This window comes from Bison bison, unplaced genomic scaffold, assembly GCF_000754665.1.
Source record: "Bison bison bison isolate TAMUID 2011002044 unplaced genomic scaffold, Bison_UMD1.0 scf7180017864309, whole genome shotgun sequence".
Taxonomy (NCBI): Eukaryota; Metazoa; Chordata; class Mammalia; order Artiodactyla; family Bovidae; genus Bison; species Bison bison.
Genome location: NW_011494881.1, coordinates 3,459,444 through 3,483,649, shown reverse-complemented (window position 1 = coordinate 3,483,649; position 24,206 = coordinate 3,459,444). Strand labels below are relative to the sequence as shown.

The following is a 24,206-nucleotide window of genomic DNA, read 5'->3' as shown; positions in this document are numbered from 1 at the left end:
GATTGATTCCTCCAGTTTCATTCTTCTTTCTCAAGACTGCTTTGGCTATTCGGGTTTTTTGTGTTTCCATATGAACTGTGAAATTTTTTGTTCTAGTTTTGTGGAAAATGCTATTGGTAATTTGATGCTGCTGCTGCTGCTAAGTTGCTTCCGTCGTGTCCAACTCTGTGCGATCCCATAGACGGCAGCTCACCAGGCTCCCCCGTCCCTGGGATTCTCCAGGCAAGAACACTGGAGTGGCTTGCCATTTCCTTCTCCAACGCATGAAAGTGAAAAGTGAAAATGAAGTCGCTTAGGTTGTCTACTTGAAAGTTATACAGTCGTGTCCGACTCCTAGCGACCCCATGGACTGCAGTCTACCAGGCTCCTCCGTCCATGGGATTTTCCAGGCAAGAGTACTGGAGTGGGGTGCCATTGCCTTCTCCGGGTAATTTGATAGGGATCACATTGAATCTGTAGATTGCATTTGGTAGTATAGTCATTTTCACAGTATTGATTCTTTCTACCCAGGAACATGGAAGATCTCTCCATCTGTTTATGTCATCTTTGATTTCTTTCATTAGTGTGTTATAATTTTCTGTGTATAGTTCTTTTGTCTCCTTAGCTAAATTTATTCCTAGATATTGAATTCTTTTTGTTGCAATGGTGAATGGGATTGATTCCTTAATTTCTCTTTCTGATTTTTCATTGTTAGTATATAGAAATGCAAGTGACTTCTGTGTGTTCTCCCTCCTGACCTCCAGGAAAGGGAGATGGGAGAGGGGCTGAAGATTAAGTTTAATTACCAGTCATCAAGCAGGAGATGGCAAGAATGAACACTAACATTTTAGGAATCAGTGAACTAAAGTGGACAAGAATGGGTGAATTTAATTCAGATGACCACTGTATCTACTACTATGGGCAAAAATCCCTTAGAAGAAATAGAGTAACCCTCATAGTCAACAAAAGAGTTGGAAATGCAGTACTTGGGTGCAGTCTCAAAACCGAGAGTAATCTCAGTTCATTTCCAAGACAGACCATTCAACATCACAGTAATCCAAGTCTGTGCCCCAACCACTAATGCCAAAGAAACTGAAGTTGAATGATTCCATGAAGACCAACAAGACCTCCTAGAACTAACATCAAAGAATAAAGATTTCCTTTTCATCACAGGGGATTGGAATGCAAAAGTAGGAAGTCAAGAGATACCTAGAGTAACAGGCAAGTTTGGCCTTGGAGTACAAAATGAAGTAGGGCAAAGGCTAAGAGAGTTTTGCCAAGAGAACACACTGGTAATAGCAAACACCTTCTTTCAACAACACAAGAGATGATTCTACACCTGGACATCACCAGATGGTCAATGCTGAAATCAGATTGTTACATTCTTTGCAGCCGAAGATGGAGAAGCTCTATATAGTCAGCAAAAACAAGACCTAGAGTTGACTGTGGCTCAGATCATGAGCTCTTTATTGTAAAATTCAGGCTTAAATTGAATAAAGTAGGGGAAACCACATACCATTCAGGTATGACCTAAATCAAATCCTTTATGATTATACAGTGAAAAAGGAAAGTAAATCGCTTAGTCGTGTCCAACTCTTTGAGACCCCATGGACTGTAGCCGGCCAGGCTCCTCTGTCCATGGGATTCTCCAGGCAAGAATACTGGAGTGGGTTGCCATTTCCTTCTCCAGGGGATCTTCCCAACCCAGGGATCAAACCCTGGTCTCCCGCATGGCAGGCAGATGCTTTAAACTCTGAGCCACCAGGAAATTCCTGATTATACAGTGGAGGTGACCAATAGATTTGAAAGGTTAGATCTGGTGGAGAGAGTGCCTAAAGAACTATGGATGGAGGTTCATAATATTGTACAGGAGGCAGTGACCAAAACCATCCGCCAAAAAAGAAATGCAAGAAGACAAATTGACTGTCTGAGGAGGCCTTAAAAGTAATTGAGAAAACAGAAGCTAAAGGCAAAGGAGAAAGAGAGAGATATAACCAACTGAATGCAGAATTCCAGAGAATAGCAAGGAGAGATAAGAAGGCATTCTTAAATGAACAATGCAAAGAAGTAGAGGAAAGCAATATGAAGGGAAATACAATTTTTTGCAAGAGAATTGGAGATACCAAGGGACCATTTCATACAAAGATGGGCACAATAAAGGACAGAAATGGCAAAGACCTAACAGTAGCAGAAGAGATTAAGAAGAGGTGGCAGAAATACACAGATATAACAAAGGTCTTAATGACCCAGATAATTATGATGGTGTGGTCACTCACCTAGAGCCAGACATGGAGTGTGAAGTCAAGTGGACCTTAGGAAGCATTGTCATGAACAAAACTAGTGGAGGTGATGGAATTCCAGCTGAGCTATTCAAAATCCTAAAAGATGATCCTACTAAAGTGCTACACGCAATATGTCAGCAAATTTGGAAAACTCAGCAGTGGTCACAGAACTGGAAAAGGTAAGTTTTTCATTCCAACCCCAAAGAAAGGCAATGCCAAGTATGTTCAAACTACTGCACAATTGAACTCATTTCACACGCTAGCAAGGTAATGCTCAAAATCCTTCAAGTTAGGCTTCAACAGTATGTGAACCGAGAACTTCCAGATGTACAAGATGGATTTAGAAAAGGCAGAGGAACCAGAGATCAAATTGCAAGAGAATTCCAGAAAAACATCTGCTTCTTTTACTATGCTAAAGCCTTTGACTGTGTATCACGGCAAACTGGAAAATTCTTAAAGAGACAGGAATACCAGGCCACCTTACCTGCCTCCTGAGAAGCCTGAATGCAGGTCAAGAAGAAACAGTTAGAACCAGACAGGGAACAATAGATTGGTTCAAAACTGGGAAAGGAGTACATCAAGGCTATATATTGTCACCCTGCTTATTAACGTATACGCAGAGTACATCGTCAGAGAAGGCAATGGCACCCCACTCCAGTACTCTTGCCTGGAAAATCCCATGGGCGGAGGAGCCTGGTAGGCTGCAGTCCATGGGGTCGATAAGAGTCGGACACGACTGAGCGACTTCACTTTCACTTTTCACTTTCATGCATTGGAGAAGGAAATGGCAACCCACTCCAGTGTTCTTGCCTGGAGAATCCCAGGGAGGGGGGAGCCTGGTGGGCTGCCGGTGGGCTGCCGTCTATGGGGTCACACAGAGTCGGACACGACTGAAGTGACTTAGCAGCAGTAGCAGTACCAGAGTACATCATGTGACATGCTGGGCTGGATGAATCACAAGCTGGAGTCAAGATTGCTGGGAGAAATATCAACAACCTCGGATATGCACATGATACCACTCTAATGGCAGAAAGCGAAGAGGAACTAAAGAGCCTCTTGATGAAGGTGACAAAGGAGAGTGAACGATCTGGCTTAAAATTCAACCTTCAGAAAACTAAGATCATGGCATCCATTCCCATCACTTCATGGCAAATAGATGAGAGAAAAGTGGAAACAGTGACAGATTTATTTTCTTGGGCTCTGAAATCACTGCAGATGGTGACTATTGCCATGAAATTAAAAGATGCTTCTTCTTGGAAGAAAAGCTATGACAAACCTAGACAGCATATTAAAAAGCAGAGATGTCACTTTGCCAACAAAAGTTGATATAGTCAAAGCTTTGGTTTTTCCATGTAGGGATGTGAGAGCTGGACCATAAAGAAGGCTGAGCACTGAAGAACTGATGCTTTTGAATTGTGGTGCTGGCAAAGACTCTTGTGAGTCCTTTGGACTGCATGGAGATCAAACCAGTCAATCCCAGAGGAAATCAACCTTGGTTATTCATTGGAAGTACTGGTGCCGAAGCTGAAGTTCAATACTTTGGCCACTTGATGCGCAGAGCCAACTCATTGGAAAAGACCCTGATGCTGGGAAAGTTTGAGGGCAGAAGGAGAGGGGGTTGGCAGAGGCTGAGACAGCTGGAAGGCATCACTGACTCAATGGACATGAGTTTGAGCAAACTCCAAGAGTCTATGAAGGACAGAGAAGCCTGGCGTGCTGCAGTTCATAGGGTCACAAAGAGTTGGATATGACTTAGCAATCAAACAACAACAACATGATTTATTTAATTAATCATACCTCTATAATGAAGGCTTCAAAAAAACCTAAAGGACAGGGTTCAGAGAACTTCCAGATTGAGGAACCAGAACCTTCTGCTTGCCACTGTTCCAGGTGTTAGGGAAATTAAAAAGGAGGAAGTCTTGTTCAGACTTCAAAGACAAGAAAGCAGAGCAAGCCTCTCATCTTGCTTCTGGCCTGCCTAGACACTGCCTGACCATGTGCCTGCTTGTGAGTGCACCAGTTGTTACCAGTAAGCCAAGCGGCACTACAGATAAGATAGGGAAGCCCCTGAAGATCTGGCCAATCTCCCAGGGTCTCAAAAAATCTCATTACTCACCAGATAAACAGCATTGTAAAAAGATTAATGTGAAACCAGAGCTGCATATTTGCTCTCAAACTGATGATGATATCAGTTTGTGGCCCTGGATTATAAAGAGCCCCCAAACTCAATTTGTAGTCTTGCCCATGGCAGGGACACACTGCCCAGGACCTCTTCCCAACTGGGACTCCAGATTGCTGTTACTCAGGACTTCCCAGTGCTATTTCAACCTGGATGTTAGTCGGCCCAGTTTGGTGATGTATGTACTGTTACTCTCCTCTGCTGTTTCTATTTATCTTTGCTTTCATGATCATATGTTGAAAATAAGTTAGACAATTCACTATTAAATATTGAAATTATGCACCTGTGTCTGATTCATGTCAATGTATGGCAATAACCACCACAATGTTGTCATTATCCTCCAATTAAAATAAATTAATTAAAAAATTTTAAAAGATAATGCTAACTTTTTAAAAAAAATATTAAAATTGTTTATTTCTGTAAAATGAGTGGTTTCTTTTGTTAATGAATCCTTCAAACCTGAAAGTTAAAACTTTCAGCAAAACACCAGGCCCTAAACTCCACAAGGTTATTTGGAAACTCATCTTGGGTATCTCTTTATCTAGCTCAAGTTATAAGCTTTTATAATAAACTGGTGGTCGAGTAAGTAAAATGTTTCTCCAAGTTTTGTAAGTTGCTTTAGCAAATTAGCTGAACCTGAGGAGGGGACCATTGGAAGCTCCAATTTATACCCAATCAGTTAGAGGCATAGGAAACAACCTAGGCATCTGAGGTGAAGAGAAGTCTTATGGGGCCGAGCCTTTACCCTGTGGAATCTGATGCTGACTCCAGGTAGACAGTGTCAGAATTGAGCTGAATTGTAAGAAACCTAGCTGATGTCAGAAACTTGCTTGTTGGTGTGGGGAAATTCCTCCCTACTACCTCACTGCTGCTGCTGCTGCTGCTAAGTCGCTTCAGTCGTGTCCGATTCTGTGCGACCCCATAGACGGCAGCCCACCAGGCTCCCCCGTCCCTGGGATTCTCCAGGCAAGAATACTGGAGTGGGTTACCATTTCCTTCTCTCTACCCCTACTGCAATGGAATTGGGTGCAGACCGTTACCAACTATCTTACCTCTGAAGATGCCACTCCATAACTTTGCCCATCAGGTTTCCCTGCTTTCCATTCTGACCTTGCTCACATGATAATCATACCATCTGGCTTCTGATGGCTGAACAGCTTCACCTGGCCTCTATTATTTTGGGATGCCCATCATTCCCACTGCTATTAGTGAGCCCAATTCTCTAACAACCTTCTACCATCAACTCTGCTCTGTAAGGGGAGAGCTACCAATGATAGTTCAGAGATGCTGTCCCTCTTGGCAGCATATTCTTCATTGCTTTGACTTTCCTACAGAACCAAGCCATTTGGTAGGTTTTTAGAGCTTACACAATCTGTCCATTCTAGCATGCTCACTTCCTTAAATTTTTGACCCCTTTTCCACTGTCTGCCGTAGTAGTTCTAGCATTTCTACTTAAGGTGAGCTTTTACTTTCTCCAGGGTTCTAAGGGCCCTTCTAGAGTATGTCAACACTTTCTCCCAGGGTTCTTTCCAGGATGATTAAACCTGTTTCCTGGATGAGTACTTCTGTTGCAAGAATGGGGACCCTTTCAGGGCCTGAGAGTAGGCTCTTGGCTAACACTCAGAAATGAATTGTCTGAGGAGAACACATGCTGACAAAGAGACTTTATTGGCAAGGGACACCTGGGCAGAGAACAGCAGGATAAGGGAAACTAGAACTGTTCTGCCATGTGGCTCACAGTCTCAGGTTTTATGGTAATGGAGTAATTTTCCGAGTTGTCTCTGGCCAATCATTCTGACTCAGGGTCCTTTCTGGTGCTGCACACATTACTCAGCCAAGATGGATTCTAGTGAGAAAGATCCTGGGAGATTGGTAAGACATACTGACTTGTGTCTCCTCTCCCTTTTGACCTTTCCCAAATCCTTCCAGTTGGTGGTAGCTTGTCAGTTCCACATTCCTTGCTTGGACTGCCTGTTGTTAACCACTGGTAACTCATACAAGTTAACTGTTGTTAATCACCTGTAACTCATACGAGTGTTAATACTGAGTTGCTTAAACAGGGTAAGGCAGTTTTGGTCAGTGATTCCCCTAACACTTCTGTATTGGTGAACACTTCCTTATCCAACTTTATGATTTGTCTCCATCCCTTGATCTAGCACTCTTGGAATTAAGTTGGGCTTCCCTAGTTGCTCAGAGGTAAAGAATTTGCCTGCCAATGCAGTTGAATCTCTGGGCTGGGAAGATCTCCTGAGAAGGAAATGGCAACCTACTCCAGTATTCTTGCCTGGGAAATCCCATGGACAGAGGAGCCTGACGGGCTATGGTCTATGGGATCACAAAATAGTCAGACATGACTTAGCGACCAAACAACAATAGAGTTAAGTCTCATAGACACTCTCTTGGCTTCTGAGGTGCATAACAACTAAGTTCTGTAGAACCTTCACCTTTCCTCCTTGCCAGGCCCAACACTCTCCTGTTGGTTTATAATGTAACTTTAGTTATGGATCTGTTGGCTAGGCAGGGAGGTGGGGCAGACCTTGAGGGAGAGTGCATATGGCCTTAAAGGGCAGAGGCCTCTTAACCATCTTCAAGCCAGAGGAAAGCATTAATTTTTAAGGAGTGAGCCTATTCTATAAAACCAAAGGGTTTGAAGAAGTTTAGGGGTTCAAATTCTGAATGTATTGACCCAGATACATTTATACCCAGATGCCCTCATTTCTGAGGTCCAGTACTTTCCAAATCAGGGTCCTGATGTTGTATAACAGACTTGGTTAGATTGGCACCTTAACATTCTTGAACGCTTCTATTCTTCTGATTATATCCTGGGCCTGGGCCTCAACTTTTCCAGCCCTCCCACTGCAGAAGAGAGTTTCTTAATATGCTGCTGAGGAGACCCATTGGTTTTCACAGTTAGTCTTTAATCATCCTTGATCTTTCATTAATTATCTCCAGCAAGAGCTATCTAATGCTGCCATCTTTATAATTACTGCTTCTCCATATTCTCAGATATTTCATATACTGCACCCTGGTGCACTTCCTTCCACTGCTACACCATCTCAGTTCATCATCAGTGCAAGTCTGAATAATTGCAATGCTCTCTTGTGTGTTTTCTGAACTTACAGCCAGGGATAGGGTCCTTGTTACCAGCCAAGACGGTAGGTGATCCAGCTGCAAAATCTCATTTTAGCAACTGCTTTCTCCCCATCCTAGCACCAACTTTCTCAGGTTGGAATCTCCATGGAAGAAACATTGATATGAAAACTAGTGTGCATAAAGTTTCTAAGGGAGCTCTCTCGGGGGGACAGAAGGAAGCAAGACTAAGTAAAAGAAGAAACCGAGCTACAAAGCAGTCCCAACAAAGCCTTAGCCAAATCCTCAGGGAATTCTGAATCTGTGATTTCCCTGCCAAGTTGTTCCAAGTTCAGGGGAGGAATCTGGTATCCCACATGGACCAGGCATTGGGTGAAGGCTGCTGTGGGAGGTGGTGTGGCCTTAGACAAGGTGCATCTCTTCCACAGAGGTTAAGTTCAATAAGGTATCAGTTCTGAAGAGGGGCTCCAGATAGTGCAGGATCCATGACAGGCTTTTCAAAACGAGGGGGAACAGGGATGGGTACAGTATAGCCTTCCAGAAGAGGAAGTGTTTGGACAAGAATAACCCTCTTTCTATATAATGATTGTTTTCTTCATCTGCTAGTTAATAGGATTTGATTCTAGTTATAAAATGTGGTCTCACTGTAAAGTAAATTTACACTTGATGAGAATCTAGAAACATTTAAACAAAAATAATCCTTTCATGAACAAAAGAGAGCCCAGACAGCGTAACCCTTTGATAATACTTCTGCTTTAATAGACTGTTTGCACATATATAGATATCCAGGGGAAAAGGTAACGCAACATGAAGTATTGAGAGCACAACTGTGCTTTAATTTAGGTGTTGAGTTTCTAAATGTGGCAGCAATCACACTTCTAAGCAAGCAATATCCACTAGCTCGCAAACACATTTGATGGTGATATTAGAACAGTTAACTTCATACTGTAAAACATGTTAAATACCTCTTCTGTACATTCATGGTATGTTGTGTCTGTGTCTTTTCACAAAAAAGAGGCATCTCTAGATTTCGTAATCAGAGTCAGCTTCATGAAGACTTAGATATGAAATAGTGCTTCTCAATTAGTTTCTCCAACTAATTTTTTTAAAAACACTATAATTTATTCTTTAAAGCAAATTTAAAGATATGGAGAGTCTAGCTAATTTCATAGTGATGTTGTTGAATATGATACATAAGAAATGCAGGTATTTTCCAGGACAACAGGATAGATAAAGGAGGCTTTAAGAATCCATGAGAAAAAAAAGATGATAAAACTTACTTCCCTTTCAGATGTTTTAAGTTTTCTAAAAAGCTTTTTGTCCTCAAATTAATCATTTAACCATGGTATACAAAATACATCGCCTGGTGTGAAGATGGGAAACCCTCTCTTTTATATAGTAAAATCCTCTTCTGGTCCATCCTGCCCCAAGTCCTGGTTGTATGAGGGCACATTTCTCTTCCTAGATCTAAAGGTGTAATAAAAAGCATCGTTTTCTTCTACTGGTTGGTATTCCTGTTCTATTTCATTTAGGAAGCCACTTCCAGATTCTGCTCCAGAACCTGATCCTGAGATGTCCTCAGAAAGAGGGAAGACTTCATTCAAATTCTTGGAATTCATCAGTCTGAAGTAAGACAGAAAAAAAGAGGGAAAAAAACCATTAAAGTTTGAGACATAAAAAGATAATCATGAAACATTTTTTAAGGTAAGAAAGTAAATGTAGCGACTCAGTTGCTGAAATTAGAAGTTAAAAGTTTCCAGTTATTTAATGCTTTGAAACAAAAAAATAAGTCAGCCTTTCCACATGTTTGCATACACTTAGTGTAACTAACAGAGAAGGCGATGGCACCCCACTCCAGTACTCTTGCCTGGAGAATCCCATGGATGGAGGAGCCTGGTGGGCTGCAGTCCATGGGGTCGCTAAGAATCAGACACAACTGAGCGACTTCACTTTCACTTTTCACTTTCATGCATTGGAGAAGGAAATGGCAACCCACTCCAGTGTTCTTGCCTGGAGAATCCCAGGGACAGGGGAGCCTGGTGGGCTGCCATCTATGGGGTCACACAGAGTCAGACACGACTGAAGTGACTTAGCATAGCATAGTGTAACTAACTCATTGCCTTTATCAGTTCCACATCTGCTCATTGCAGATGGATACAAAATGCTATCACTAACATGGCAATCCTATATTTGGAATTTCTTTCTTTTGTTTTTTAACAGAAACGTTCCCATTTTTATACTTTCTCCCACTCAATAGATAGATGATATTTTTCCTAATTTAAAATTTCTACAAAACTTCTAATAACTTCACAGTACTTCAACAAAGCTCACTCTTAGGTAATTCTTTGTAACAAGTCAAGAATTATATATACCAACATGTTAACAATTCAGTTTGTGTGTGCTCAGTCGCTTAGTTATGTCCAACTCTTTGTGACCCTGTGGACTGTAGTCCGCCAGGCTTCTCTATTCATGAGGATTCTCCAGGAAAGAATACTCCATCAGGGGATCTTCCCAACCCAGGGATCGAACCCAGGTCTCCTGCATTGCAGGTGGATTCTCTACAGACTGAGCCACCAGGGAATCCCAGTTTAAATGTTTACAAAGTTTTAAATTCCCTCAGAATTTTTGCCAGTGTGAAGGAAAATAAAAAAGAACTTAAACTGGGAATTCCCTAGTGGTTCAGTGGTTAGGACTCCAAGCTTTCACTGCTGAGAGCTCAGGTTCGAAATCTGGTCAGGTAACTTGGATCCCACATGCCAAGCAGCCAAAAAATAAAAAGAGAAAAAGAAAAAAAGTAAGTGCTTCCACCAAGCACTCTGGGTAGAAGGTAGAACCAGAAGGGGTTGAGGAGAGGAGAGGGGTGACAGTAAGCAGAGAAAGGGACAACAGCTGGAGAGGAAGCAGAATCAAAGAGAAGATTTTACCTAAAAGTAGGTGATACTAGAGAGTATCTGCAGATTAATGCTGGCTTCAGAGGGTGGAGTGCAGAATTAAAGTCCTGGAGAAGGTGCATCAGATAAGATACCCAGCACAAGGAAGGTGGCCTTCGAAGCTGCCACAGTCAGAGTCCAATCAGGAAACTTAATCTAAATATTTAAGATAGGGAATTGCTTACACATGAGATGGAAAAGAAGGAAAGCCAAATAGGGAACAGTGAGGAACTCCAGAGATGAGCAACAGCAAGAAAACACTGCTCTCCCTGGGCTAGAAGGACAGTAGACGCAGTGGTACTACCTAAGCCCAGGGACCAAGAGCACTGGTGGAAGCTGAAGTCATGTATGAGATGTTAGCCTTGCCAGAGGTGCCACCAAGGCAGGAATGAGAAGAAACAGACTTCTCTCTCCCTGCCACCCATGCTGAGCAGTCTCCCTTCTGGGCATCCCATTGGCCAAACTCAGCCACAGATCTGGGAGTATGAGAAATGCAGATTACAGGGATCAGCCCTCATCCCTCCACCCAATACAGAGCAGGGATGGGGGAGGAGAAGAAATGCATCTGAGAGCAAAAGAGTCCAAGACTGACACAGAAGGAGAGGCTGTGCATCCATGGTGACAGGAGTTTCAGAACAGGAAGGAAAGTTACTGGCCGAGAAAAGGGAAGATTATACAGATGTTTAAAAAACTATTTAAAGGTTATGTTCTATTTATACCTATTATAAAATATTGACCATATTCCCTGTTATATATAATACATCTTTGTAGATTGTTTTATTCATAGTATTTTGTACCTCTTAATCCCTTGCCCCTATCTTGCCTCTCCCCACTTTCCTGTCCCCATTGGTAACCACTGGTTTGTGCTCTATATTTGTGTATCTCTTTTTTGTTATATTCATGAATTTGTTTTATTTTTTTAGATTCCACATATAAGTAATATGCAGTATTTGTCTTTCTCTGGCTTATTTCACTAAGCATAATACCCTCCAAGTCCATCCATGTTGTTACAAATGGGAAAAATATCTTGGATTTTTATGCCTGAGTAGTATTCCAACATGTGTGTCCGTGTGTGTGTGTGTGTATCACATCGTCTCCATCCATTCATCTTGTTGATGGGCACTTAGGTTGCTTCCACATCTTGGCTATCGTAAATAATGCTGCTGTGAACACTGGGGTACATATATCTTTTCAAATTAGTATTTTCATTTCCTTTGGACAAATATCTAAGAATGCAATTGCAGGAGTATATGGCAATTCCATTTCTAGTTTTCTGAGTTTTCTACAGTGATTGCACCAATTTACATTCCCACTAACAGTGTACAGGAGTTCTCTTTTCCTACATCATCACCAACATTTTTTAATTGTGGTCTTTTCGATGGCAGCCTTTCTGACAGGTGTGAGGTGATATTTTGTGTGGGTTTTAGTTGCGTTTCTCTAGTGATTAGTGATGTTGAGCATCTTTTCATGTGTGTGTTGCGCATTCTTCTTTGGGAAAATGTCTGTTCAGATCTTCGGCCCACTTTTCAGGTTGTTTGTTGAGTCATGTGAGCTGTTTATATATTTTAGATATTAACCCCTTATCAGTCATATCATTTGTAAATATTTTCTCCCATTTCAGTAGGTCATCTCTTTGTTTTGTCAATGGTTTCCTTTGCTGTGCAAAATCTTTTATGTTTAGTTAGGTCCCATTTGCTTACTTTTGCTTCTGTTTCCTTTGCCATGAGACACAGATCCAGAAAAAATATTGCTACAATTTATGTCAAAGAGTGTGGAAGATTATGGAGATTTGAGGAGGGAAGAAATAGTATAAAATAGCTGTTGTGGAGGATTTAGGTTATTCCTCTAATATTTTAGATTAAATGATTAGTATTGAAATCCATGACTTAAAATAATGGAGGAAGTTGTAACATCAGGTTCAAACTTTGTGCTGGAGAATTAAAACAGAAGCACAGGCTTGCAGAGTTGTATTGTGAGGATGGTGATGATATAATTTCAGTAATGAAGGGGGTTGCCAGCATTCCCAAAGTGATAATAGGCTTACCTGGTTTGGGCACAATGACTTATGTGGCTTTAAGAAGGGTGATTTTCTTTTATTTATTATTTTTTTCTTTAATTTAGAGCTCAGATCAAGTGTAGAAATCTTTATAAAGGTCTGTAGTAAAACCTTTTCGTCATTGCTCAGAACTGATCAGCCTTTTATACACACACACCTGCAGCCAATTCTCACTCACTCACCTGTAAGTCCTCAGTTATCCATTGTTACTTTTACACACATGCACACCTTATTTTCAATTATTCTTTGCTTCTCAGAACTACAGAGATCATACATCAGGTAGACTAGGAGATCTTCAGATGCTCAGATTTGGCTATTTTCATCACTGATTCACTTCGTTTTTTTAAAAAAGATTTATTATTGGCCATGCTGGGTCTTTGTTGCTGTGAGTGGGCTTTCTCTACTGGCAGTGAGCAGAAAACCACTCTCTTGGGCTATTCTCCAGTTGCCGTGTGCAGGCTTCTCACTTCAGTGGCCTCTCTTATTGCAAAGCACAGGCTCTAGAGCACATGGGCTCAGTAGTTGTGGCTGACAGGCTTAGTTGCTCTGCGGCATGTGGGATCTCAGTTCCTGGACTAGGGATTGAACCCGTGTCCCCTGCATTGGCAGGAGGATTCTTACTGGACCACCAGGGAAGTCCCAGGAGAGTGATTTTCTATTTAAGCCTGAATATTAAAACTTTTATGATAATTCTTTTCATAATATATTTTTGCCACATGTAACTTTGATATTCAGTGAAATAATGGGCTCTAATACAATTTTTTGTTACTTATGAATTCCTATTGGATCCTTTTTGCAAGTATAAGGCAGGTTTTATTTGATCAAGAAGAGGTATGGCTTTCTTTTTTATGAGTGACGGGGACTTATTCTTCCTTCCCCTAATTTCTTTTTTTTTTATCACTGCTATCTAAACAGAACATTTTTATTACCCCTCAAAAATTCTGTACCTAATGGCAGTCACCAGAGAAGGCAATGGCACCCCACTCCAGTACTCTTGCCTGGAGAATCCCAGGGACGGGGGAGCCTGGTGGGCTGCCGTCTATGGGGTCGCACAGAGTCAGACACTACTGAAGTGACTTAGCAGCAGTAATGGCAGTCACTCTTTATTCCTCCTTCCCCCACAGTCCTTGACAACCACTCTATTTTCTGTGGGTTTTGCCTATTTCTGTACACTTCATATAAATGGAATCATATAATATGTGGCTTTTTATGTCTGGTTCTCTTTACTTTGCATAATGTTTTCCAGATTCAGCCATGTTGCAGCATTTATCAGTACTTCTTTCTTATGGTCAAATAATATTATACTTTATGTATATGTCACATTTTGTTTATCCACTCAGGTGATAGACTTGTACTGGATTTTAATATATAATATGCTCTATTTACATTAATAAAATAATGTTCAATTATTTTCAATACCTATTGGTGAAAAGTATTCAATTTTTGTTTCTGCCACCAGAAAAAGACCTTGCGAAAGTGTGAGTCATGTATTCTTGTACATCTCATATACCAGTAAGTACACTACAGTTTTACCCTGTACTATGCAGTGAAAACTGAACCATGGAAGCAAGAGCCTAAAGAAAACACTCTGGGCAACCCTTCTACCTCCATGCCAAGATCTCAACAGAGGTTGACAAAAGTAAAATCAAGAAAGTCCACTTACCGGGAAATGTCAGTCCTTGGAGGCGGGATTCTGCTGGATTCACCTCGAAGTATATCAAACGCTGTTCCCTTTTCTTCAATGCAGTTTGCAGAATTACTGTCAGGACTGTCAGGATTGCACTGGTACCTGGCTCTCTGCACGGGAGAACCTGCCCAAACAAGGAAACCGCATGGTCAATAAGTATCTCTTACACAGCTTCTAATCACTCTTTCCCTAAGAAATTTTTAATTAAATTGATTTTAAATTTGGTAGGTAAGGTGTGGACAGGTTTTATGACCTAATATAACAGGAGCACCCACTGTTTCCCAGCCCTTTATACATAGTTTATGCTTCTCACACTACACCTGTGCAAAGTGGCCTAGAGTTTCACATTAGAATAGGCTTTGGCAGTTAGCTGCCTCTGCTACTGGTGACCTGTGAAACCTTCACTTCCCCAAGTACCCACCAGAAAACTCAGGTACTAAGAGTATCTCTTTTTAATAAGCTGGTCACAAAAATTAACTGAGAAAATGCATGTAAAGATCTTAACATAGTGCCAGGCACACAGTAAATAAACGCCTAATAATATTAACTATTATTGTCTCTGTACTATTATTTCCATTTTATACAAAGGAAAACTGAGGCTGCACAGATACTAAGCACCCAGAATTCAACCTTCTATTTGACCCCGAAGTCTGCCTCTTCTGATAGAGAGGAGTCAAATTATGTTCAGAAAGGTTAAGAAATGTACCAAATAGTCCTGAGATATTACAGAACCCTAATTCTTTGGGGCCATGTGGTATTCTTGAGAATGAAAAGCAGATTAAAAACATAACCTCTTTCTTTGGCCTCACATCTAGTCAGAGATTTCAAAAGTCGAGGCTCTTCTGTTCACCAAAGCTGGGCTTTCACAGCCTCTTTTAATTTCTACATAAAGGCTCCATATCCTGTGTTAAGAGGTTATATAGGAGATCGCTTATTAATTTACAAAATAAATTTTATTCCTCAGTTTAGCAAGGATGGAGCCCTGGTGGTGAGAAATACTTCACTACCCTGCCGAAGGATCGTCTCCTCCCCAACCTCAAGTACATATTTGATTCACACAAGTACAGCTAATCATCACCTAACATGAAGGAGCACATCTAAAACTCCTGAAAAGCAGAAAAGGAGATTTTGTTAGGGGCACCACAGACTAAAGCTACCTTGTCCTGGCCAAGCACCATCGTTAGCACTTGCTCAAGTTATCTATCATACAGTAGGAGGTCCTGGTAAAGAATGCAGACTAACAAGCTACCACGCGGAAGCATTTAGGAAAGGTCAAAAAGAAAGAGGAGATGACAGTCCATATGTCCTACAAACCTCCCAGAATCCTCCTCACTAGAATCCATCTTAACTGAGTGATGTGCATGCTACCAGGAAAGACCCTGAGTCAGAATAACTAGCCAGAGACAACCTGAAAACTAACCACATTACCAAAAACCTGAGACTGCGAATTACATGGAAAAGCAGTTCTCCTGGGTGCCCTACCCTGCTGCTCTCTGCCCAGGTGTCCCTTCCCAATAAAGTCTCTTGCTTTCTCAGTACATGTGTCTTCTTGGACAATTTATTTCTGAGTGTTAGACAAGAATCCACTCTTAGGCCGTGGAAGGGGTCCCACTTCCTGCAAGAGTTTGAAAGCCCAGTACATTATTGCTCTGTACAGATTGAGATGCAATTGATAACACATATTTAAGAAAACAAAATAAAATGAAGAACAGTGTTGTGGATAATCACTGCAATATTTTTTGCAGTACCAAAGACTATAAAATTAAATGTTAATGAATTAAGGTGCAGCCTACAATACTATGCAGCTATTAAAATAATGTGGCAGTTCTCTGGGTACTGATATATAATAATCTCCAAGTGTGTGTGTATACATAGTACATATATGTATATGTATGTGTGTGTGTGTGTGTGTGTACATATATATATATTTTTGGCCATGCTATGTGACTTGCAAGAATTTAGTTCCCCGAACAGAGATTTGAACATGTCCTCAGTAGTTAAAGCATGGAGTCTTAACCACTGGACTTCGAGGGAACTCCCTCCAAGGTTAAAAAAAGTAAAGAACACTATGCATTGTGTGTTAACCATTTGTGTGTGTTGTGGTTTTTTGGAATTTATTTACATACAAGCTTACATGCACAGAACACCTCTTAAAAGATACCCAACAAACTGATCATGTTAGTGGAGGGAATTGGTGGCTAGAAGAGAGTGGAAGGAAGAACACTGACTTTTCACTGCATATCCTTTTGAACTTTCAGATTCGTGAGTTATACTTATGTATTATCTTTCAAAATTAATTATTTTTATTTTTAATAGCTTTATTAAGGTGGATTTGACATTCAACAGCTGTGCATATTTAAAGTGTACAATCTAATGTTTCGACAAGTGGATACAGCACACCACAATCAAGGGTATGAACATATCCAACATCCCCCAGAGTTTTCTTGTGCCCCTCTGTGATCCTGCCCTTCTCCCTCCCTTCTCCTGACTCCCCCCAAACCCCCTCAATCATCAGTCTTCTTTCTGTCATTATAAATTAGTTTGCATTTTCTAGATTTTATGTAAATGGACTCATACAGCTACTTGTCAAAAGTTTTCTGACTTTAACTCTGGGTCTAGAGGGCTCTCTACCTTTTATAGTACTCTCTCCTAAAAGTGGAGAGTTTATTTAGATATTCCTTAAAACTTTGAAAAATGTAGCAAACAAAGAAAAAAAAATTACTCCTAATCTCATTACCCAAACCCCTAGAGACTATAAATTTTAGAGTTTTCTTTCCTTCTGGGTGTCAGTATTTCTCAGAAAGTATGCACAAGTTGTTTCCCTTCTCAACTATCAGAGGTTGAAAAGGGGAGCCTCTACCAAGGTCAAATTCACTTTATATCTAAATGGGATGGCCAAGGACTTTGTTCCTAAAAGACTGCAGACCCACAGAATTTTGCAAAATGTTCTCTTTCCTTATGAACCTCTATTATGTCTATTTATACTCAACTTTGTCCTAGTTAATATTTCTGATTAATTTTATAAATATAGCTTTATTAGGTTTCATTAAGATATACATATATATGGAGGGGAACATATAAAGAATTCATGATGCTGTTCAATAAAATAGGAAAACTAACTAACTAAATTACTAATCAAAACAAGAGAAAACTCTGAGATTAATTATGAGGCATTAATATGAGAGAATATTAACCAAATGGGAAAAAAGTAGTAGCTATGGAAAAGACTACATAGCATCATAGGAAAATTTATATTAAAAAATGAGTTAAAAATAGCAGAATGCCATTCTATGCATAACAGTTGTTAATACAACTACATATATAGATATGGGGGATGGGAGGAAATACACAGAAATAGCTGTAGTGGTAGGCTCTGGTGATTTTTTTCTCACTTTGTTTTCTAAATCACTGTAATAAACAATATTCTTTTAAAATATAAACAAAGCAAAGACTCTAATGTAGAAATGTTCTCCCATTGTTTTTCTTCTTTCTTTCTGTCTTGCTTTCATTTTTTTCTTTCTTTTAGGACTACTACTCTGTTGTACTCTTTCCCATATTTCCTGAATATATAGCTTACAAATTTCTGGTCTGGGACACTAGTCATCCAGAATGGCTTAGCTTTGTCACCGCTTAGAGGCTGAAGGTAAGGTTGCCAGATGACATCACAATGGCCAACCCTTACTAGCTATATAACTGTAACCTCCCTGTACCTCAGTTTCCTCATCCATAAAATGTGGACAGTAATAGATGTCATAATAAGATACAAATATTAGGTTCTTAGAACAGTACCTGGCACCATGGTCAGAGCTCTTTAAATGCTAGTTTCTGTGATGAAGAGGATGACAACGACCTATTGACCTATCTCTGATAGAGATAAACCAAATTTAAATTCCTGTCCCACCATTGAGCACCTCTCTGATTCTCAATTTCTCATCTTTGAAATGGGAATAATAGTATCCCAAAGAGTTCCTGGTAGCTCAGCTGGTAAAGAATCCACCTGCAATGCAGGAGACTCAGGTTTGATTCCTGGGTTGGGAAGATCTACTGGAGAAGGGATAGGCTACCCACACCAGTATTCTTGGGCTTCCCTGGTGGCTCAGCTGGTAAAGAAATTGCCTAAAGTGCAAGAGACCTCGGTTTTATCCCTGGGTCGGGAAGATCCCCTGGAGAAGGGAAAGGCTACCCACTCCAGTATTCTGGCCTGGAGAATTCCATGGCCTGACTGTATAGTTTATGGGGTCGCAAAGAGTCAGACAGGACTGAGCAGCTTTCATTTTCAAAGAGTTCCAGTTTAAACAAGATAGAAGTAGGTGACACATCTAGCACAAGCCTTTGTGTATGGTAGGTATTTAATACATTTTAGCTCTTTCTCCCTCTCTGATTCTTTCTTGAAGAACTTTGCCATCTAATGAATTGCTGCTTAGAAGCTTCATCATGTGAAGTCGGGTGAAAATTCAACATCTCCTCCAGCAGAGGGCAATGTCTTCACACCCTATGCCATCTAGACCACTGCAGTCCAGTAGAAACAAGAGGAACCATCTGTACATGTATGAAATTTTCAATATTAGGACAGTCATATTTTAAAAAGTAAAAAAGAAATGTGACCTTAATTTTAAAACATTTTGCTTAAACCAACATATCCAACAAACAATGTAAGTTGTTAATGGATATTTTACACTTTTTTTCATACTAGGATTTTAAATCGGGTGTACGTTTTGCACTTATACCAGGTCTGTTTGGACTTGCCACATTTAACACATTTCAAGTGCTTAGTAGCCACACGAGGCTCCTGGCCAGCATTTTGGATAGAGCAGGTCTAGACATTCTCCTCTACTGCCAATGATGACTGAGTATCACACCAACAAAGTGCCTGCATAGACAGGAAGTTAAACACAAAAGTAAAACTAATAGTTTACGAAGAAGAATCCAAGTGAAAGAGTGTATCTTTTCACTAGCTAAAAAACCACAACTTTGATAAATTAGAAAACTAAAATACAAATTCTTTCTAGAGTTTGGCATCTTAGCTTTTAAAATTTATAACAAGCCTCTTTTTTTGAGAGATAGAATGTGAAAATTCTCTTTAAGGCAAGACATTTCTTTCCAACTTTTATTATTATTAGCTGCACGGCACAGCACGTAGGATCTTAATTCCCTGACCAGGGATCGAACCCATGCCCCCTGCACTGGAAGTGTGGAGTCTTAACCAGGGAAATCCCCAAGAGGGATTTCCTTTTTTGGGTAATGAAAATGTTCTAAAATTGACTATGGTGATGGTTGCACATATCTGTGAATATACTAAAAAACCATTGATGTACACTTTAAATGGGTGAATTGTATGGTATATGAACTCTGTCTCAATAAAGATGTTCCAAAATTTATAAGAAATCAAAAGGAGAAGTCCATCTTCTCCAAAAAAATGTTTATCTAATTTGAGATTGGGGCTTCCCTGGTGGTTCAGCAGTAAGGAATCCTACAATGCAGGAGACACAGGTTTGATCCCTGGGTCAGAAAGATCCTCTGGAGAAGGAAATGACTACCCACAGTATTCTTGCCTGGGAAATCCTATGGACAGAGGAGCCTGACAGACTACAGTCCATGGGGTCACAAAGGATCAGACACGACTTAGCGACTAAACAACAACTTGAGACTGATGATTTTACTTCATTTGTTTTAATTTTAAAAAGTTTTATTGGTATTTAACATATTTAACCCAGCACACAATTCACTTTTCTAATATGTACATTTCAGTGGGGGTTTTTTAAGCATGTTCATAGGTATGTGCACAAATTTAAAACAATTTTATCATCACAGAGAAATCCTCTGTCCTTTAGCTATCCAACTCCTGTATCTTATGTGTCTCATCCCTAAGTAACCAGTAATCAATCTACTTTTTGTCTCTGTATTTTTTACCAAATTGGACATTTTATATAAATAAAACAATATGAGGTGGGTTTCTTTTTAAGTATGACTGGCCTATAACACTATATTTGTTTCAGATGCATAACATAGTGATCCTCCATTATTACACATTACAAAATGATTAACACAGACTGGGGATCTTAAATCTGCTTTAAAATAAAGAACATGGTTACAGATACCAAGTTCCTGATATATTTATTCAAGAGTGTTGGCAGGATGTGAAAATTCGACAGTTCCAACCCCGCAATGTGTGGGAGTATCTTGATTCTCTTCTGCTTGAGAGAAGTGTCTTGTGATTACCGTAATTTAAAACATAAGAGGAAACATGCTCATGGACAGAAAAATGATCTTCCTAAGAGGTCCCACTTACAGGTCTCCTAGTTAATTCTGTAGTGGATGCAAGGAAGAAGAATGTTTTTTATTTGGAATCACTTCCCTCACTGCCTACCCCTGTCCTTTCTCTCTGTGTCTCTGTCTTCATCTCATACACAGAGTCTACTAGTTCTACTTTAGCAAAACACTTTCTATGAATAAATATTACCATTTATAAAAATAAACCTCTGACACTGGGCAAATAACTTACCCCAGTAATCTCTCTGGATCTTTTTACATTGTAGTATCAATATTTCCCCAACGTCATCACAGTTTACTAATTTCCTATTCTTAATGGAGACTTGCTGCGGGTTTGTTAGAAAAACTTTAAAATTGCCGTGTTAGGGGAGAAAAAAGACCATTTTCATTCATTGTTTAGTGGCATCCAAACAGACACCACTATCTAAGTTGGAGCTGCTTCCTCCTGGCCAATCAGCTCACCCTTGTGTGTTTTTTTGACAAGCTATAAAAAGTTCCAAGTTTACTTTCAATTTCTCCCTCTCTGTCCCTCAACTCAGTGGTTTTTGTAGTAAGAGCTGTAGTCAAAGCAAGGTTGTTTTAAATAAAGACAATCTCTACTCCACCTAGGAAACAGCTAAATTGCCGTAGAAAGTTAATTTGAACTTGAAATCAGGTGACCAGCTCTGCCATTAATTAGTTGTAATGGGTCTAGGGCAAGTCTCACGCATTTTTTGCAAGAGGTTGATGTAAAGAGGAAATGAGATAATGAATCTAAGATCCAGTTTTCGTCTCTATAAATTGGTATTAATTCCTCCTCACAGGGAATGTGATGACCATTTACCTGAGAATGGATGCTAAATCACTTTACAATTGAACAGCAGTGAACACTGGTGGAATCAATATTATTGTGAACTCAGAGGCAGTGTAGAGTGGACATAGGGTCTGGCAATGACCCCCCGGCTACACCTGCTCATGGATTTTCCATTTTCCTTCTTTATGGGCATCTTTGAAAAAGAGAGTTAATAAAAGAATTTGGGATTCACAGGCCTCATCAGTAATCTCCTGGAGCTCTACATTAAATTGATTAGCCATCTGTCCTCTCCAGGGTCTCCCACACCTTGCCAAACTTCCGACTCTTTGCACTTGATAGATGGACTTTTATAGCATGTTTTTATTTCAGCTTCACTTATAGTCACTGATGTGGACTGAATTGTGTCACTCCAACTCAATGTATTGAAGTGCTAACCCCTAATACCTCAGAATAGGACTGTATTTGGAGATAGGGACTTAAAAGAGATAGTTGAGATATAATGAGTTTACATGGGTGAGCCCTAATCCAGTATGGCTGTTGTCCTTATAAGAAGAGGAGACCAGGACACAGAAACACATAAAGGACCATGTGAAGACAGAGATAAGATGGCTATCTACAAGCCGAGGAGAAAATCTTCAGGATGAAACTAACCCAGCCGACACTTTGATCTTGAACTTCTAGTCTCCAGAACTGTAAGGAAATAAATTCCTGTTGTTTAAGCCACCCAGCCTGTGGTACTTTGTTATGGCAGCCCTAGCAAATTAATACAGTAACCTGAGATGTTTCGTTTCAGTAAAAACAAGCCAAAAGCCTAGTGGAATTGAGCATTCCGTTAAATCAATGGGTTAAGAAAAAAAAGTATTTTTAAGTGGGGAAAGAGGGCTACAGAATCATATCTGGCATCACATAGAATATTATGAAATAGAGACCTCTTCGCAGCCTTGAGTTGATGTCACGCGTGCGCGCACACACACACACACACACACAGAGCCAGTGGGTGGGCGTCTATTTCCCTTCTTATTCAAATGTAGGCACAAACCCTTAATTCCAATACCAACTGCACTTCTCCTTTGGAAACTCCCTAGTTTTTCAGTCTATTCATTCTCTCATTTTTGGTTCCCTTCCCAACACAGAGCAAAACGTACCTAGTGATGGCATAAATATTAGTACTTTATAAAATTTTATAACGGTTTCTTCACTACTTTCTGGAAAATACCTATTATACAAAGAACAGTTTTGTTTTTAGTTTTCCCTATTGAATCTTAGTGGGAAATGTGACATTTCTGGGAGATTTTGAAGATGTAAAGATTCATCAAGCTCTGGTCAGAGAAGACCCAACACCAACAGGTCACTCAGGTCCGCTCTACAAACACGGACTTGACTGCCTGGATCTTGTCAGAACACATTAGGGAATTATTTCATTGGCTGAAGGTTTTCCCTGAAAGATCGGAGTAAAGCCTGTTCCTTACAATCGACAATGTTTTATCCTTTAAAAAAATAAATAGATTAATGGAAAGTTTTCATCAACATTATTTGCTGGTTTTTCTTCAATAATTGTATAACAAGAAGAAAGTGATTTTATAAATTTCCAATATATAATGAATGTATCTGAGGTTATGTGTACAATTTCATTTCCACCAGAAGTAAAAACAAGACAACTAGAAGTCACCTCGAAGAAACGTATCTAGATGTGTGCATCACTATGACTCAATATTTCCTTTACGATGCGGAGGAACTTAGTGTTTTTCTACTATAAATTCTCCCTTCTACTTATCAGGCCATGACTATAATCCCTTATTTACCAAAGGAGAAGAAACTGTGTTTTTCTTACAAACTGATCATTTTCATTTTCTTAGTCATTAAAGGTTTTTAAGTTGTTTCATTCTGACTAAACAATCCTAAAAGATAGACCTAACAAGAATTTTCCAAATATGCTGTTTCTCTGAGCAACGACACAATTACTAAAATTCTTTGGCCTTTCTTTAAAATCTGAGAGGGTATTCATTAGCTGTGTCTAAACGTAATTGAATTTTCACTTAGAACCAGGTTTTTAAAAGAGAAAATACAAGTAAATTTACTCTGATTTTAAAAATAGTATTTCCCAGTGTCAAAATAATTATAACATCACTAATTATTAAAACTTGGGATAGATGTGGGCACATAGAGGTTAAACCATTTTCTCTATTCCTTTCTTGAACCTTTAAAAATTTGTAGGCCATTTTCACCTGACAATAAAATAATACATTTCAATCATTTTACGAACTTACAAGGCCGTAGCTGCCTCAGAGTTTAACTTTTTTTTTTTTGGTACCAAACTTAACCAACTTCACTCTAAGGAGTTCAGCTACCCCAAATTCTCTTTTTTTTTCTCGGCCTACTTTCCCATAATATACTATATTCTATGCCTTAGAGTGACTATAATCATTTGTGTGGACCCTGGGGCATACAACATTATAAGGTGACAAGATTACTGGGTCTTACCTTGAACTGAAGATGAAAACAGGATGAAGGCAAGAGCCAGAACAAGCCTAGCACACTGGAGGAGCACCTGCATGGTGACCAACTTGCTTCAGCTCCACCACTCACACACCAACCTCACAGCAGGGAAGTGTAGCCGGGTGCTCTCTGTCCCTTTTTGAAAAGGTTCCAAAACCTCAAACCCTGCCCAGAACACACGTCACAGTTTCCTGAACAAATAGAAAGAGATCCACATCAACCCCAGAAAGATTTAGAAAAAAAAGAAAAAGGCAGTTTCATACCCGTTATGAAACTGCAGTGAACTCTCCCCAGGTCTGCTTTCTCAAAAGTTTTGTTGTTTGACACTTGCCTGTTAGAAATTGTTTCCCACTGAAACAGTAGAATCAGCATTCAGGACACTTTGTTTTTTCTTTCTTCAGGTAACAATCTAAACACAAGTTTGCTAGCCCACTGCACAGCTGA

General features: G+C 39.9%; 1 protein-coding gene across 1 annotated transcript; it reads right to left on the bottom strand.

Moving 5' to 3' along the window:
• Positions 1 to 8,263: 8,263 nt before the first annotated feature.
• On the bottom strand, positions 8,264 to 23,915 carry SRGN (serglycin). The gene is made up of 3 exons (XM_010852203.1): positions 23,748 to 23,915; positions 14,180 to 14,327; positions 8,264 to 9,153 (listed from the first exon to the last, which is right to left on the bottom strand). The coding sequence occupies exons 1-3, from the start codon at positions 23,818 to 23,820 to the stop codon at positions 8,922 to 8,924; spliced, it is 453 nt and encodes a 150-aa protein (XP_010850505.1). The 5' UTR covers positions 23,821 to 23,915; the 3' UTR covers positions 8,264 to 8,921.
• Between the last annotated feature and the right edge of the window lie 291 nt (positions 23,916 to 24,206).